General features: G+C 40.7%; 1 protein-coding gene across 3 annotated transcripts in view; it reads right to left on the bottom strand.

Moving 5' to 3' along the window:
- Positions 1-13,493, bottom strand: part of rgl2 (ral guanine nucleotide dissociation stimulator-like 2) — a 40,920-nt gene that overhangs the window by 16,313 nt on the left and 11,114 nt on the right. Inside the window, exons 1-6 of one of the 3 annotated variants that reach the window (XM_015949759.3) lie at positions 11,030-11,282; positions 4,799-4,846; positions 4,443-4,526; positions 4,201-4,367; positions 1,633-1,689; positions 814-1,010 (exon numbers count right to left, since the gene is read on the bottom strand). In XM_015949759.3, the coding sequence (XP_015805245.3) occupies positions 814-1,010; positions 1,633-1,689; positions 4,201-4,367; positions 4,443-4,526; positions 4,799-4,846; positions 11,030-11,059 (583 nt within the window). In that variant the 5' untranslated portion in view covers positions 11,060-11,282. Of the gene's footprint in view, positions 1-813; positions 1,011-1,632; positions 1,690-4,200; positions 4,368-4,442; positions 4,527-4,798; positions 4,847-7,911; positions 8,177-11,029; positions 11,283-13,493 lie in introns of those variants that run through there. The other 2 variants (XM_015949758.3, XM_015949757.3) reach the window with 2 other exon arrangements.

Here is a 13,493-nt window from a genome sequence, read left to right as displayed (position 1 = left end):
TTGGACATCTCTCCTCTGATTGGCTAACAGCAACCTGACTCTACCACTGACTCAGTTTAATTTGCAACGTTGATGTTTTATCTCCACAAATAACACAAATCTGAGGGAGTTCTGCTGTGTGGTGGAGGTGCTAATGCTAACGGTTAGCTTCTACTAGCTGGGATGTGCTCCACTCCATCTTGGACGCCTATCAGCAACAGCCTTTACAGTCCAGAGCCAAGATGGGTGAGTCGATGAATGCTAACTTAGTGTGACAGAGATCTGACTGGCGGCTAATGCCAGTTAAACTCAGAGTGATTGATCATGTTTGAAATTAAAAGTAAAAAAAAGAATAATACGGTTTCTGGTCTGGTCTTTAAGAATTGCGTGACTCAAAAGCAAGAAGTGAAAAAATATATACGTTCGGTTGATAATTTCAATGCTTTTCAATGACTCAAAGCTTCATCGCTTCTACCTGATTGCTTATGACCTAATTGAATGAGTAGTTAATTGGACTAATGTCTTAATCAGTCACTTAGCACAAGATAAGAGAACAGCTTTAGTTTCTCGGACGAAGCAATAAGACGAGGAGCATCACTGAAGTAGTGTAGATTTAACCTCACATGGAGGAAACCTCTAAGAAAATTAGCGATGCCCCAACGCTTCATGTAGATGCAGAGAAAGATGAAAGCAGGTCCAGCTTCAGAAGGGCTAAAATAACAAAATCATCCTTGCAGAATGAGAAGATTTCAGTAAATAATTATTTTAGTTAAAATTCAGGTACATTTTAGAACCGAAATGCTTCAAAGTGAGAAGAAAAAAAATCTCTAAAACCTTTGTTGGTGTCGGGGAGAAGAGCCTTCTCACTGAGCTCCTCGGCTGTCCTGAGGAGGCGGGCGCGGAGGTCAGCAGCAGACGAGGAGTCCTGAGGGAGAAGGGGACCTAGTCGCAACAGACGGGACGGCTCCCCGAGGCTTTCGAAGTCTTCGGGATACTCAGACAGCCAAGTGCTGAACACGGTGCATACTGCTCTGCAGGGACAGAGATGAGGGAGGAAAACGAGATGAGAAATTACATTTAGCTGAGATAATGAAGCGACACAAAAGCAGTTTAACTAAATATGTCAATAAATCAATGCAGTTCTCAAAAGAAACTGTCAAATTCAATTAAACTAAGCAAACCTGTTTAGCCTTGTTAAGTCCACACCAAGATACATGAGAAATATTAACACTACCGGTAATTATTTTATATTTACATGTAAGTGGTGCTAGTCCAGCCAACATTAGGTATAAATAAAAATAACATGTGCAATCTTATCTTGGAGAATTTAAGGGTAACTGTGCTAAATTATTTATTCCAGAGCTTTAGGTCAAGAGTTTTCTGCTTGTGCTCATCAAGGCTAAAAGCTTATTTTACTGTGACAGAATGGGGAACAGTTTGTATAGAAAGTCTCTTTCATCAGTTTAGATTTTGTTTTTGTTTTATTCTCAGACCTGAAACCTGAGAACTGCTGCTTGGTGTCACGCTCACCAAATAACATAATCTCCCTTTGTGGCCTACTTTTCAGGACAGCTCAAATTCAAACAGTAAAGAAAACATCTGTTCAGTTAACGATGCAAGAAACAGAAATAAGTATTAAAATAACAAACTCACTTGTTGAAGGATTGTCTGGTCTGGCTCCTCTCGTTCTCCCCAGGAGGATTCTCTAGTCTGAGAACAAGAACCAAAAAATGGCATAAAAGTCTCATTCAGCTTTAAAAAGGTGCACCACTGTGTGTTTTGTGGTAAAGATGTTTAAGTTTAGGGTTTCTCTGGAGTTTTTCTTCATTTTTAGAAAAGGTCTTTATATTTCTTCATTATTTGCTTGCCACATATTTCAGAGAGCTGAAATTGAGGTTTTGTTTTCTATAGAAGCGTATCGCTGCCATTTTCAAAATAATATGTCCAGCTGCGTTACATTACCAAGTCATATTTTAATTTTATTACAAAACACAAACTCATCACATTCTAACAGGTGCTGGGTTTTATTTTTTTTAAATGGCAGTTTGTGTGTGTGTGTGTGTGTGTGTGTGTGTGTGTGTGTGTGTGTGTGTGTGTGTGTGTGTGTGTGTGTGTGTGTGTGTGTGTGCTCTGTCTTCTCAAACCAACAGTCGGTCAAGGCACATAAACACACATGAGTCAGATTCTGAGGTTTCTTCCTGTTACAAGGGAGTTTTCCTCTCCACTCTCGCTACATGCTTGCTTAGTATGAAGATTGATGTGAAGTCTTGATTGATGACTCTTGTTATGAATTGAATTAATACACTTCATTAGTTTTCTGATTAATTTAAAGATCAAATTTACTCCTATTTTTAATACATTTGCAGTGCTCTCTAGTAGGAATGAATGCCTTGTAATTTGTACTGGGGGAAAACAAAGCTCTGGTGCACCTGTTTCAGGAACTAGACGTGAGCCAGATCAGAGCTGAGCTGACCATGACAGGATGTTCTCCACAAATAACACAAGTGAGAAGGAGCTCTGCCATGTGGTGGAATCGCTAAAGGTTAGCTTCTGCTAGTCAAGATGTTCTCTGCTCTTTGGACGCTAAACCAACAACAGTCTTCCCCGTCGCAAGTCAAAATGGGTGAGTCAATGAAGTTTAAATAACAGTGTGACGTAGATCTGTCAGGACTTTCAAATCCTAAAGTGTCACCATCTATTTTCTATCAGAAACTAATGCAGGAGATAGGTGTGGGAGACTATTTTCATGTTCAGCCTGCATGACCAACTAAGACAGGCTGATTATAATCAAAAATAATAATTACAAATCCACCATTGTGGACCAATCACAGCGCTCTTTCGGTTTGAAACCCCTATAGAGAGCTGTGATTGGCCAGCCAGAAGGCTGCGGAGATTCCAATGGAGCGTTCCCGGACCAAACTTTGCAAGGCAAGAATTTGCTCTAGTTTACAAGGCAATGATGCATCCGTTTTGGAGGGGAAAACACTGAAGACTAAATCTGTTCACCCAGTGAAAGTTCAAGTTAGGTGCATTAGTCAGGTACGCTAACATACGCTTTCGTGTTTGGTGCATGTGGCTCAATGCCAGAGCCTGTTGGAAAGTTCGAAACTTTCCAGCATAAACATCTCAGCAGATACACATTAATGGACGTAAGGACAGAAAATCATGCAAATATCCAGGCTCAATCCAACAATCTCACCAGTGAGCTTTGGTTTTAGGACCCTTAGCCCTGAATTCCAAATCACCATGGAAAGTGAGCTGGTGTTTTGTTAAATTTCAGTTAGTTTTTGTGATCTCTGTTACAGAAGCTGCTTTGCAAAAACGTCTTCAACACCAGAGATGGTTGGTGAATCAGTTTCTGGTGAGAATAAAAGTTCCTAGACACATTACGAGGAAGTGCAAAGCTAAACCTGGAGGTGGTGATTACTCAGATCTGTGACTCAGTTCATTGCATAAAAAACACTCTCAAATTAATCAAAATCAGTGGTTTTAGTCTTGACATTTTCAGGACCTTCCAGAATGAACCATTTCAAGGCTCTGTCACTTTAAGAAAGCAAGCCAGATTTGGCCACGCCCACCTCTCCTCAGCTCAGGCTGCTATAAATGGAGAAGCTCCAACATCTGGGAGGGACTCAAAGTAGAGTCGCTGTTTCCCCAGCAGCTATCTCTTTTGTATGTGAGAAGTGGTTTTATTCAAATTTTTTTATTTGTGATGTCACAAACTGGGGCTTTTAGAAACGGCTTGTTTTAGGCACATAATTCGTAAACCAAACACTGACAAAAAAAAACAGATGGTAATGTTTGGAGTGTTTATGGAGGCAGTAGAGACCCACATGGAAGCACAAAATTATTTATAAGGTTAGTTTTGGAAAATGTCACTTTTAGCTAAAATGTGATGTTTTAGCTGAGTTAATGTTTTGTCCTACCAATATCTTCCTTATTTTATTTTTCCTCACATGACACGAGTCCTCCATGGTCACGCTATCAATACTGGTTATTCAAAAGTTCAAAGCCAAAGAATAAATGAAAGGAAACATTAGCAATCAAACAGCTGAGCTCAAGCAAACGACCCTCCATTTATCTTATTTACTTGCAACTTCCATAAGTTGCTCTAAAATCTGCTGAATTAATCTGTTTTTCTATTCTTTTGAGTCCAGTTGCAATTCCACTGCAACAGGAAGTGCTTTACGAGCTGTTCATGCCCTGAAAACCAGAACACACCTGTCAGTGAGGATGTCCAAGACTCTCTCATTGGAGGTGAAGGACCGGTAGGTGGAGAGGAAGATGGAGACGAAGGACGAGTCTCCCATAGCGAAGGAGTGGAGGAGGTGCAGCACCAGCTTCTCCTCTGTTCCTGCTTTTACGCACTGGGAACGAGAAACGGTCGACTGGAACAGAAGGAGAAGGACGTGTTTCAGCCTCTGTTGGTCTCCTGAAACGGACCTAGGCATGAGGTAACTCACCATGGAACTGTTGGGAGAAACATGCTGCTGTTTGACCACAACCGTGTAGATCACTCCATCCTCCTCCTCCTCCACCACCGTGGACTGAAAAGCAACGAAACAACTAAAAAAAAACCCCTAAAAAAACACCTCATCATCAGCTGCTCAGGACAGAAGGCCCCCCCCCCCCCCACACACACACACACCACGTGTAAATAAAACAACACAGGCCTCTCTGAACTCATTTCCTTTGTGCTACATGTAGTTCAAACGATCCCGCTTTAGCCTCAGGAAATGTCCCTGACACAGTTACCCCATTCTGGTGCACGACTAATTCACCATGCACGTTACTGAGTGCAAAACCCAACCCTCCTTACCAAATCCAGAGGACAGTACCAGGTCGTCTTCATCGGTGAGGGATCTGCCTGTGAAGGAGACACATACAACAAATTTAGAGAATAAAATAATACAGAATAATCAAGATAGGAGCACAACTTATCTTTTAATCACAGTCTGAAGTAAAAACTGAGTGTGTTTGTACAATTCCCTAAAATAAACTTTACTTTGACCAACACAAAAACGTTTCTGTCTTTTTCCGTCGTTTACAGGAGCTGCAGTCTGTTCACCTGAACACAATCACATTTTCATCCTTTTAACATGTTTTAGATTTAAAGAAAACTCTTTTCTGCTTTTGCTAACCATATAAACACGTATAAAACACCCCCAACCCAAAAATTGGCTCATGCTTCAGCCTGCAGAGGACATCTTTGATCAGCTACAGTCCATTATGATCCATAACACAGAGATTTGTCTTTGCAGGACCAAAGTCTGGTCTCATCATCGTTCCTTCAGCTGCATCTCAGACAGAAATGAGTCATTTGCAGAGGAAACAGAAAGTGTGATGCATGCTGCAGCTCTCCACAGACATTTGAATGGAGATAAGAGACGGATGACCTGCAGCCCAAGTCACAAGGGCCGTACTTTTATCTGAGAGCTACAGCTATGAGGAACCTCACAGATAAATAAATACACTTCCACAAACATTAAAGCATGAATTTAGGCACAGGAAATCTGATAATCCAACTGTTGCTATGGTTTGACCTTCATCAGTGGAAGTTAGGGAGCTGAATCCGAGGCTGTCAGAAGCTTTAATCATCACCCCCTGCCAAAAACGGCAGATTATGACGTAACTCTCAAAAAGTAATAATTGGATGTTGACCTGCAGCCAGTAAGGTTTTGGTGTGAACCCCAGTTAAGATGGCTGATCTAGTTAATCAAACTCAACAAACAAAATAACAATTATTACAGAAGGTTTGATGTTTTTGTCACCTTTACACTCCTCTACAACACAAATTCAGAGTGTATCGGCCTGAGATCATTTTAATCTAAAATTCTGACATGATCAGTGGTTGCTGGTATGTAACCCAAAATAATCCTGGGCCACTAATTTAAACAGCTTCTAAAAACAAAACAAAAAAATCTAAATTTAACCTTATTTGAACTGAAATAAAAGAATGTGTCTACCTTGGTTTCCTGTTCAGAAAGAAACTTTCCAACAAATAATGTGCCTAAAACAGGCAACCGTCCATCAATTATTTTCCTCTTATCCAGCCCAAGCAGGAAGGCCAAGACTTCCCTCTCCCCAGCCACTTGGGCCAGCTCCTCTGGGGAAGACCCAAGGCATTCCCTGGCCAGCCGAGAGACATAGTCCCTCCAGCGTGTCCTGGATCTTCCTTTAGACCTTCTCCCGGTTGGACGTGCCAGGAAAACCTCACCAGGGAGGCATCAAGGAGGCATCCTGACCAGATGCCTCAGCCACCTAAACTGGCTCCTCTCAAAGTGGAGGAGTAGCAGGTCTACTCCGAGCCCCTCATGGATGGCCGAGCTTCTCACCCTGTCTCTAAGGGAGAGCCCAGCCACCCTGCGGAGAAAACCCATTTCGGCAGCTTGTATCCGCAATCTCGTTCTTTCTGTCATAACCCAAAGCTCGTGACCATAGGTGAGGGTGGGAACTTAGATCAAACAGTAAATGAAGAACTTTGCCTTCCAGCTCAGCTCTCTCTTCACCACGACAGACCGGTACAACGCCCGCATCACTGCAGATACAGCACCAATCAGCTTATCAATCTCCCGATCCAGCTTTCCTTCACTCGTGTATAAGACCCAGAGATACCTAAACTTCTCCACTTGAGGCAGGACCTCGTCCCTGACCTGGAGAAGACATTCTACCCTTTTCAGATTCAAGACCATGGTGTCAGATTTGGAGGAGCTGTTTCTCATCTCAGCCGCTTCACACTCAGCTGATACCGCTCCAGCAAAAGCCGGAGATCACATTCTGATGAAGCCAACAGGACCACATCATCTGCAAAAAGCAGAGACCTGGTGCTCAGGCCACCAAAACAGATCCCATCACCACTTTGGCAGCTCCTAGAAATCCTGTCCATAAAAGTTATGAACAGAATCTGTGACAAAGGGCAGCCTTGGCGGAGTCCACCTCTCACTGGAAATGAGCTCGACTTACTGCCGGCGATGCAGACCAAGCTCTGACACCGGTCATACAGGGACCCAACGGCCCATATCAGAGGGCCTGGTACCCCATACTCCCAAAGTACCCCCCACAGGGCCCCCCAAGGGAACACATGTAGATTCTGATGTTTGACAATCCAACTGACCCTCCTCTCCAGAACCCCCTAATAGTCCTTACCAGGGAGGCTCAGCCCGATCCACTTAAATCAAACACATAAAAATATTCAGTAATGAATTCTTCATTTATACAGTGAGAAGTAACCTGCTTTGTTTTGTTTTTTCAAAAATTAAACTCCTGAATCTTTAGGAACACTTCATCCGTGATCTTTACCTCAAGGATTTCAGAATAAAAGATCTTGAAGATGACAGTTGGTGCTGCGATGGGTGGGGCTGCTCTTGTGTTTACATTTCATTCAAGTCTCGCATTACTTTACATCTATTGCTTTTCCACACTTTAAAACCTACATGTCAAACTCGTGAGCACAATCTGCTGTTCTCACAATGACTCCTTATGACACAACTGGTTTCACCTCCATAACACAATAGTCACACCTTAGACACACTCATTAAAAACACTACTAAAACCCATAATTTCCGCTTTTGGTTCATCCAGAAAATAATGTTATTTTACTTATTGCTGCAAGTGGCCGTTACAAATGTGTGTTCTAAGATGCAGACTGAGTTATAACAGATGGTTAAAGCGGCACAAGCGCCTGCCAAGCTACAGTAATGGTGCCATTATTAGTAATGAGACCATTTTAGCTTCCATTAGCCTCTTTATATTACCTTGACTTGTTCTTTTTGAAGGTCAGAGCTCCAAACAAAACCTCCTGCATTCAAACGGTCCTAAAGCACGAGCACCAAACCTGTTACTCAACCTGCTCTCTGTGTTGGAGGCAAATCTGCCTCAACGTCCTTCTTTCCCACGAAATCTGTTCACAGGCAGACAAAGTAACCAAGTTACCTGCTCCAAGGCAAGTCCTGACAGGTAGCGATCCCTGAGCTTCCTGGAAACCTTCAGGATAAAACCACAGACATTTTTCCTGTTTTCTCCTCCGCTTCTCATCTGGGGTTTATAGTTTTCCAGAGTTTCTCTAAATCCAGCGTCCGCTGACCCAGATCTGAGTTTTTTTGTCTGATGCGTGTCCCTCTCTATGACTCCAGGCTTTGATTCACACACACACACACACACACACTCAAACACACACACGCACCTGAAGCAGAACCCAAGTCCAGCCCCCACAAGACTGCATCATGTGGACACACCCATTACACACACACACTCACCAAACTGAGATAAGAATACGTCGATTCCTGTTTACCGTCCCTCACGAGTTTTATGCACACAAAGGCCTTCATCAGTGAACTCATATATAAGCAACACACACATACACACACACACACACACACACACACACACACACACACACACACACACACACACACACACACACACACACACACACACACACAGAGCCCGGAAGCTATTCCCAGTACAATACACCCTCTCATTATTTCTCCCCTCCACTCTTCTGCCCTCTTTCTCGTTCCGATGACCTTCCTATGCAGATAAACCAGTTTGTCTGTTTCCGCTTTAATTCAACACAACCTCTAACAGGCTAGCGGACCTCAGGCCTCACGCTAGTTTTGTTTGAAAACCCAAGCTGTTGTTTGAGCAGTAAGAGGAGTAAACGCTTAACGAGAGGATATAAATGTTCAGATGTACCAGGAAGTAAAAATGGTGTTTGTTTAAACTGGCAACAGCGTTACAGAGTGGAGTCAGCTTCATACAGAGAGTCATTCACTTGATTGTATTGCTAACAAATATAGCCTTTGTTATTTAGAATATTTTACCAAAAAGCAATAAAACTCCATTCGATTTTTTTGTTAAACGGAAAGAGAGTTGATAAAATGCATTCCAACTAGGAAACATTTTTCATTTAAAAGCTGAAAACTTTTAAAATTGTTAGCTCAACTGCTTGTTAGATCGTTATTTAGCTCCTACATCAAATAAAAAAAATCAAGATGTTTGAATAAGTGCTGAAACATTATTACCTTATATTATTATTATTATTATTATTATTATTATTAGTAGTAGTAGTAGTAGTTGTTGTTGTTGTAGTAGTATTACCAGGACACATATGATGACTTTAAAAAAGTTATAATAGTTCTATTGATTCCTATACTTCAAACTTTATTAAAGACAAAGCAGTTTGTTAGATCAAAACTGATATTGTCATTATTGAACTAATATTAATGTCTTGACTGTTAAGCATCTGGTGTCTTATTAAACGTAGCTTCATCCTTTTCATCCTGTTGATAGATACCAGGCTCCAGTAGGTCTTACAGGGAGGAGTAGGTTTTACGAGGAGGATGACCTTGCCTTGGGACCGACCTTTATCAGTAAAACTCCCTTGAGAATGTCTAGCAATAGTTTTGTTTGATTTAGGGTGCACCTGGGGAAAGTTCAGACTCCCTTTTACAGCTTTCCCGCCTCAGAGTCTAAGGAATGTCAAAATGTGTGTGCGTTAATCTTTGTGTGTGCTTAATAAAAGTTTTTGGAAGGCATCAGTCTGATGAGAGTGAACTGCAACCCTTGTCTGGTGTGTATCTTTTCTCTCCACTTTGCAAAGTCTAAATTGATTGTTTAAGATTGGTATTGGTGTTGATCGATTGATTACTATAACCCCCTGTGCTTTAAACTTTCCCTAAGGTAATCTTGGATTGATAAAATTACCCAACACAGTTGTCCATACTCTAAAATGCCAAAGATGAAATAATAAATAGAAGTAAAATGCCCATAAAAATTTCAGTTACATTTCCCATCACACACCATATAAGCAGTTGTTCCAATATTTAAAAAAAGCCAGAGGAATACTTTCCTGTCACTTTAAGAAAACAAGCTGTTGCTGGCCACACCCACACACTCCCTGACTGGCTGCTAAAAGCTCTGACATCTAGGAGTTCGTGCTCTTCCACCCAGGGAGGTGGCTATGCTAATGTCCCTGTTTGTGGGACTTTTTGAAACAGCAGATTTCTGACACAAAATACTAACAGAAAACAAACGGACAGTTCTTTTTTCATGTTTGGGTGTTTATAGAGCCAGTAGAGACCCATATGGCTGCACAAAATGATGCAAAACGTCAGATATGTGCAATATGTCCTCTTTAATATTACTATTAACTTTGATGTAATATTACACCTACATTAAAGGTGCCTTATGTAAGAAGGAAATAATAATGACATCATGTGGTCAAATTTGGGTACTGCAGCTCACTTTCCAAACACATGAGTAGCTTTCTCACTACCATTTTGAGAATTTCATGTCCGTTGCCAGCCATGGCCCAGCGCCACTAGATTCTAGATGACGAGCTAAAATGAGCCCACACACCATAAGTTGATGAGTGTATAAATATATTTCACTGTAATATTGAGTTGTTGATAATTGAAAAAGTTGTTTGAGATTGTTTAGAGTAAAACACAAAGATGCCGTGGCTTCTAGGGGTACAAGAAACAACTTCTGGGCCGCTCTCGTTTACTGGCTTTATTTACAAAACGCTGCTGCTGGCCTGGGTCGTATTACACATGTCGGCACCGCACTGCTGACTCAGTGCAGACTAAGCAACCCTGCAGTCTCCAAGATTGTAAACGACTACATCCCTCGTTGGCCATTTTGACATGAGAAAAAAAAACTGACAATCCCCTCTGCCTGCTGAGAAGGGAATTGTTTCAATTTAACAGTTTTGTGATCATTTCATTGTAAAATTGCACCTTTAAAATGTAACCATTATTGCACAAAATGAATAGGAAATTTTCTTTGCTTTTATAATTTATGGAAATTAAAGTTTTAATGATTTATTTTTCCCCCTTACCTTTTGAAAATCCCCATCATAAAACATTCTTTCATCTTTTCGTTTACAAACAGCATATTTGAAAAAATATTAGTCTAAATGCTTGTAGAATATCACCTCATCAAACCTCTTCTGGTTTTAAAGAAGTTAAGCACAATTTTCCAGAACCAGGAAGTATTTGGGTAAGATAGACCACAGCTTTTCATTATTTGTGTGTAATTTTGAGTTTACCTGCATCAAAAGCAGCTGGATAAGAATCATGATTACAAGTCTGAGCAGCGTCTCATCCCCGACTTTCCTCTCATCTCTTTAAGCTTCACCAAATCTGGAGTTGTATTTTCTGGAAGATGTGATCTCCTCTTATAACCCTGAGCTCTTCCTTTTCTCAAATTTAGCCCCTCCTCTGGCTAGACTACAAACAGGAAGCAGATAATAAATGGAAACAAACACAGGAAGCAGGACATGCTGTCCCGTTTTGGAGCTATTTTTCATCCCTTCTTCGTCCATCAAAAACTGCAGGTCATATGAACTTCTGAACACAAACGTCAGCTGTTGAATGGCACCAGGAAAGAAAGCTTTACCTCTTCCTATCTAATTCCAATCTCACATAAACAACCTTTTCCATCCTGCCGTGCCTCCGCCAAAAACACGGGAGAAACCCTGACGCCAGTATTTTCAGCCCTGCACCAGTTACTTTCCAGACGGGGTCATAAACACATCTGCTGGAGCTTTATTTAAAACATCACTATTGTTAATTTGACAGCTTCACCAACCAAGCTCTTCTTTCCTGTCTTACTTTATGCTCCTCTTCTCATGCTTTCATCTCAAGTTTCCCTTGATGCTCCTTATTATCGACTAGTTTTCAAGAAAATTTGAGGCATTCAAGGCAAAAGTCTCCTCTCCAGGTCCAGTTATACCAGGAGATTTCATTAGTCTGTGATGTTCAATGTGTTTGGAAAAAATATCAACAAAGATGCAGCTTTACTTACTTCAGTGTGAAGTGGGTTAACTGAAAATTCTCATGTATTCATAATGATGATGATTTTATTTACAAATGATGAAGCTGTGTGCATGGACGTAATTTTCACTTTAGAAGTGGGGGGGGGGGGGGGGGGGGGACACGTGGAGGGGGGGGGTATCTTTATAGTATGCTCTAATGGGAAACAGGCTTCAACACAAATGGTTGTTTTCTGCTTGGTCCTAGAGCTCAACCAGTGTCAATTTAATATAGCGTAATATTGTTTTTGGATGGTAAAAAGTGCAGGGGTCAAAACTTGACTTTGGAAAAAGTGGTGGTGGTGGGGGGGGGGGGGGGGGGGCATGTCCCCCCCCCCCCCCCCCCCCCCAAATTACATCCATGGCTGTGTGATCAGTTACTACAGACTGCCCTGAACAAATTCTCTACTTTGAAAAAGCCATAAATGGAAAGATATAGCTTTAACTATTAATTAACTGATTAAATGCCTCATGCCAACATGTGCTAATAATAATGCCAACATGTGCTTTTAATGCAAACATGTGCTGGTAATAATGCCAACAAATGATGGTATTGATGCCAATGTGTGCTTTTAATGCCAACATATGCTGGTTAATGCCAACATATGCTGGTTAATGCCAACATATGCTAGTAACAATGCCAACATGTGTGAGTAATGCTAACAAGTGCTAGTAATGCTAACACGTGCTAGTAATGCTTACATGTGCTAGTGGCTAACATCTCAATACTAATTCTGTTAATGAGACAGAGGTCTTGGAAATTTAGAAAGAGGCCATTTTTCTTGGATTAAACAAAGGTGTTCATAGAGCTCTCTGTATTTGTTGAGGTTGAGTCATAGCTACAACCGCATCAGACTTTAGCTCAGCATCCATAAAACTAACTCAGTTTGGTCCATTTTTTGTATTTCCAATCCAATAAAATACAACTTTATTAAATTAGCATACTGCATACCATAAAGGTGAGTGCTGTGTGGACAGAATATATCTTCTATGATTTTCGAAAAAGGACAATTTTATTGGATAAAAAGTCTAAAAGGTTTGTATGAAGTATTCAAAATAGTAGAAAAACACGATAATACGCAAAAATAAAATAAAATACAAAATAAGATAAAAATCTGACCAATGTGAGGTAAAACCATAATTTGCAGAGCCAAACATTCAGGAAAATAAATTATAAATATTCTACAGAACCGACACTGATACTTGTCTGATATGTAGAAGCAATGTATTCCAGTTTTTTGGGATTATGGCTGCAAAGGTGTGATCTTGGAGTTTCTGGTTAGTTTTGGGAATGATCTGGAGCACCTGGTCAGCTGACCCAAGAGAAGGTTGGTAGAAAATAAGCAGCTTAAAGTGATAAAAAAAATTACATGGGATAAACATATTCTCATGTGACCCAAAGCTCCATTTAATTAAATAAATGATCTATTACAGCTAAGTATATGATCTACAACTTAAAAACAATGAATCAGAAACTAAATCTCTGTTTTTGGTCCTAAATAATGATCTCTTTGTCTTGTTAGAGCAGTAAGAACCTATCAATAAAAGATGAAGGAATGTGAAATACATAATCAGCATCTTTAAGCCAAACAGGAAACCCATTTATTACTTTAGAACTTCATTGTTCACTTGAGGTTATTCTGTCTGACTCAGATGTCTAAGTTTCCCTCATTACAGAGTGAGCTGGAAGCTTGTATCG

This window comes from Nothobranchius furzeri, chromosome 5 (genome assembly GCF_043380555.1).
Source record: "Nothobranchius furzeri strain GRZ-AD chromosome 5, NfurGRZ-RIMD1, whole genome shotgun sequence".
NCBI lineage: Eukaryota > Metazoa > Chordata > Actinopteri > Cyprinodontiformes > Nothobranchiidae > Nothobranchius > Nothobranchius furzeri.
Note: the sequence above shows the minus strand (reverse complement) of the source record. Positions and strands in the feature narration are given on the sequence as shown.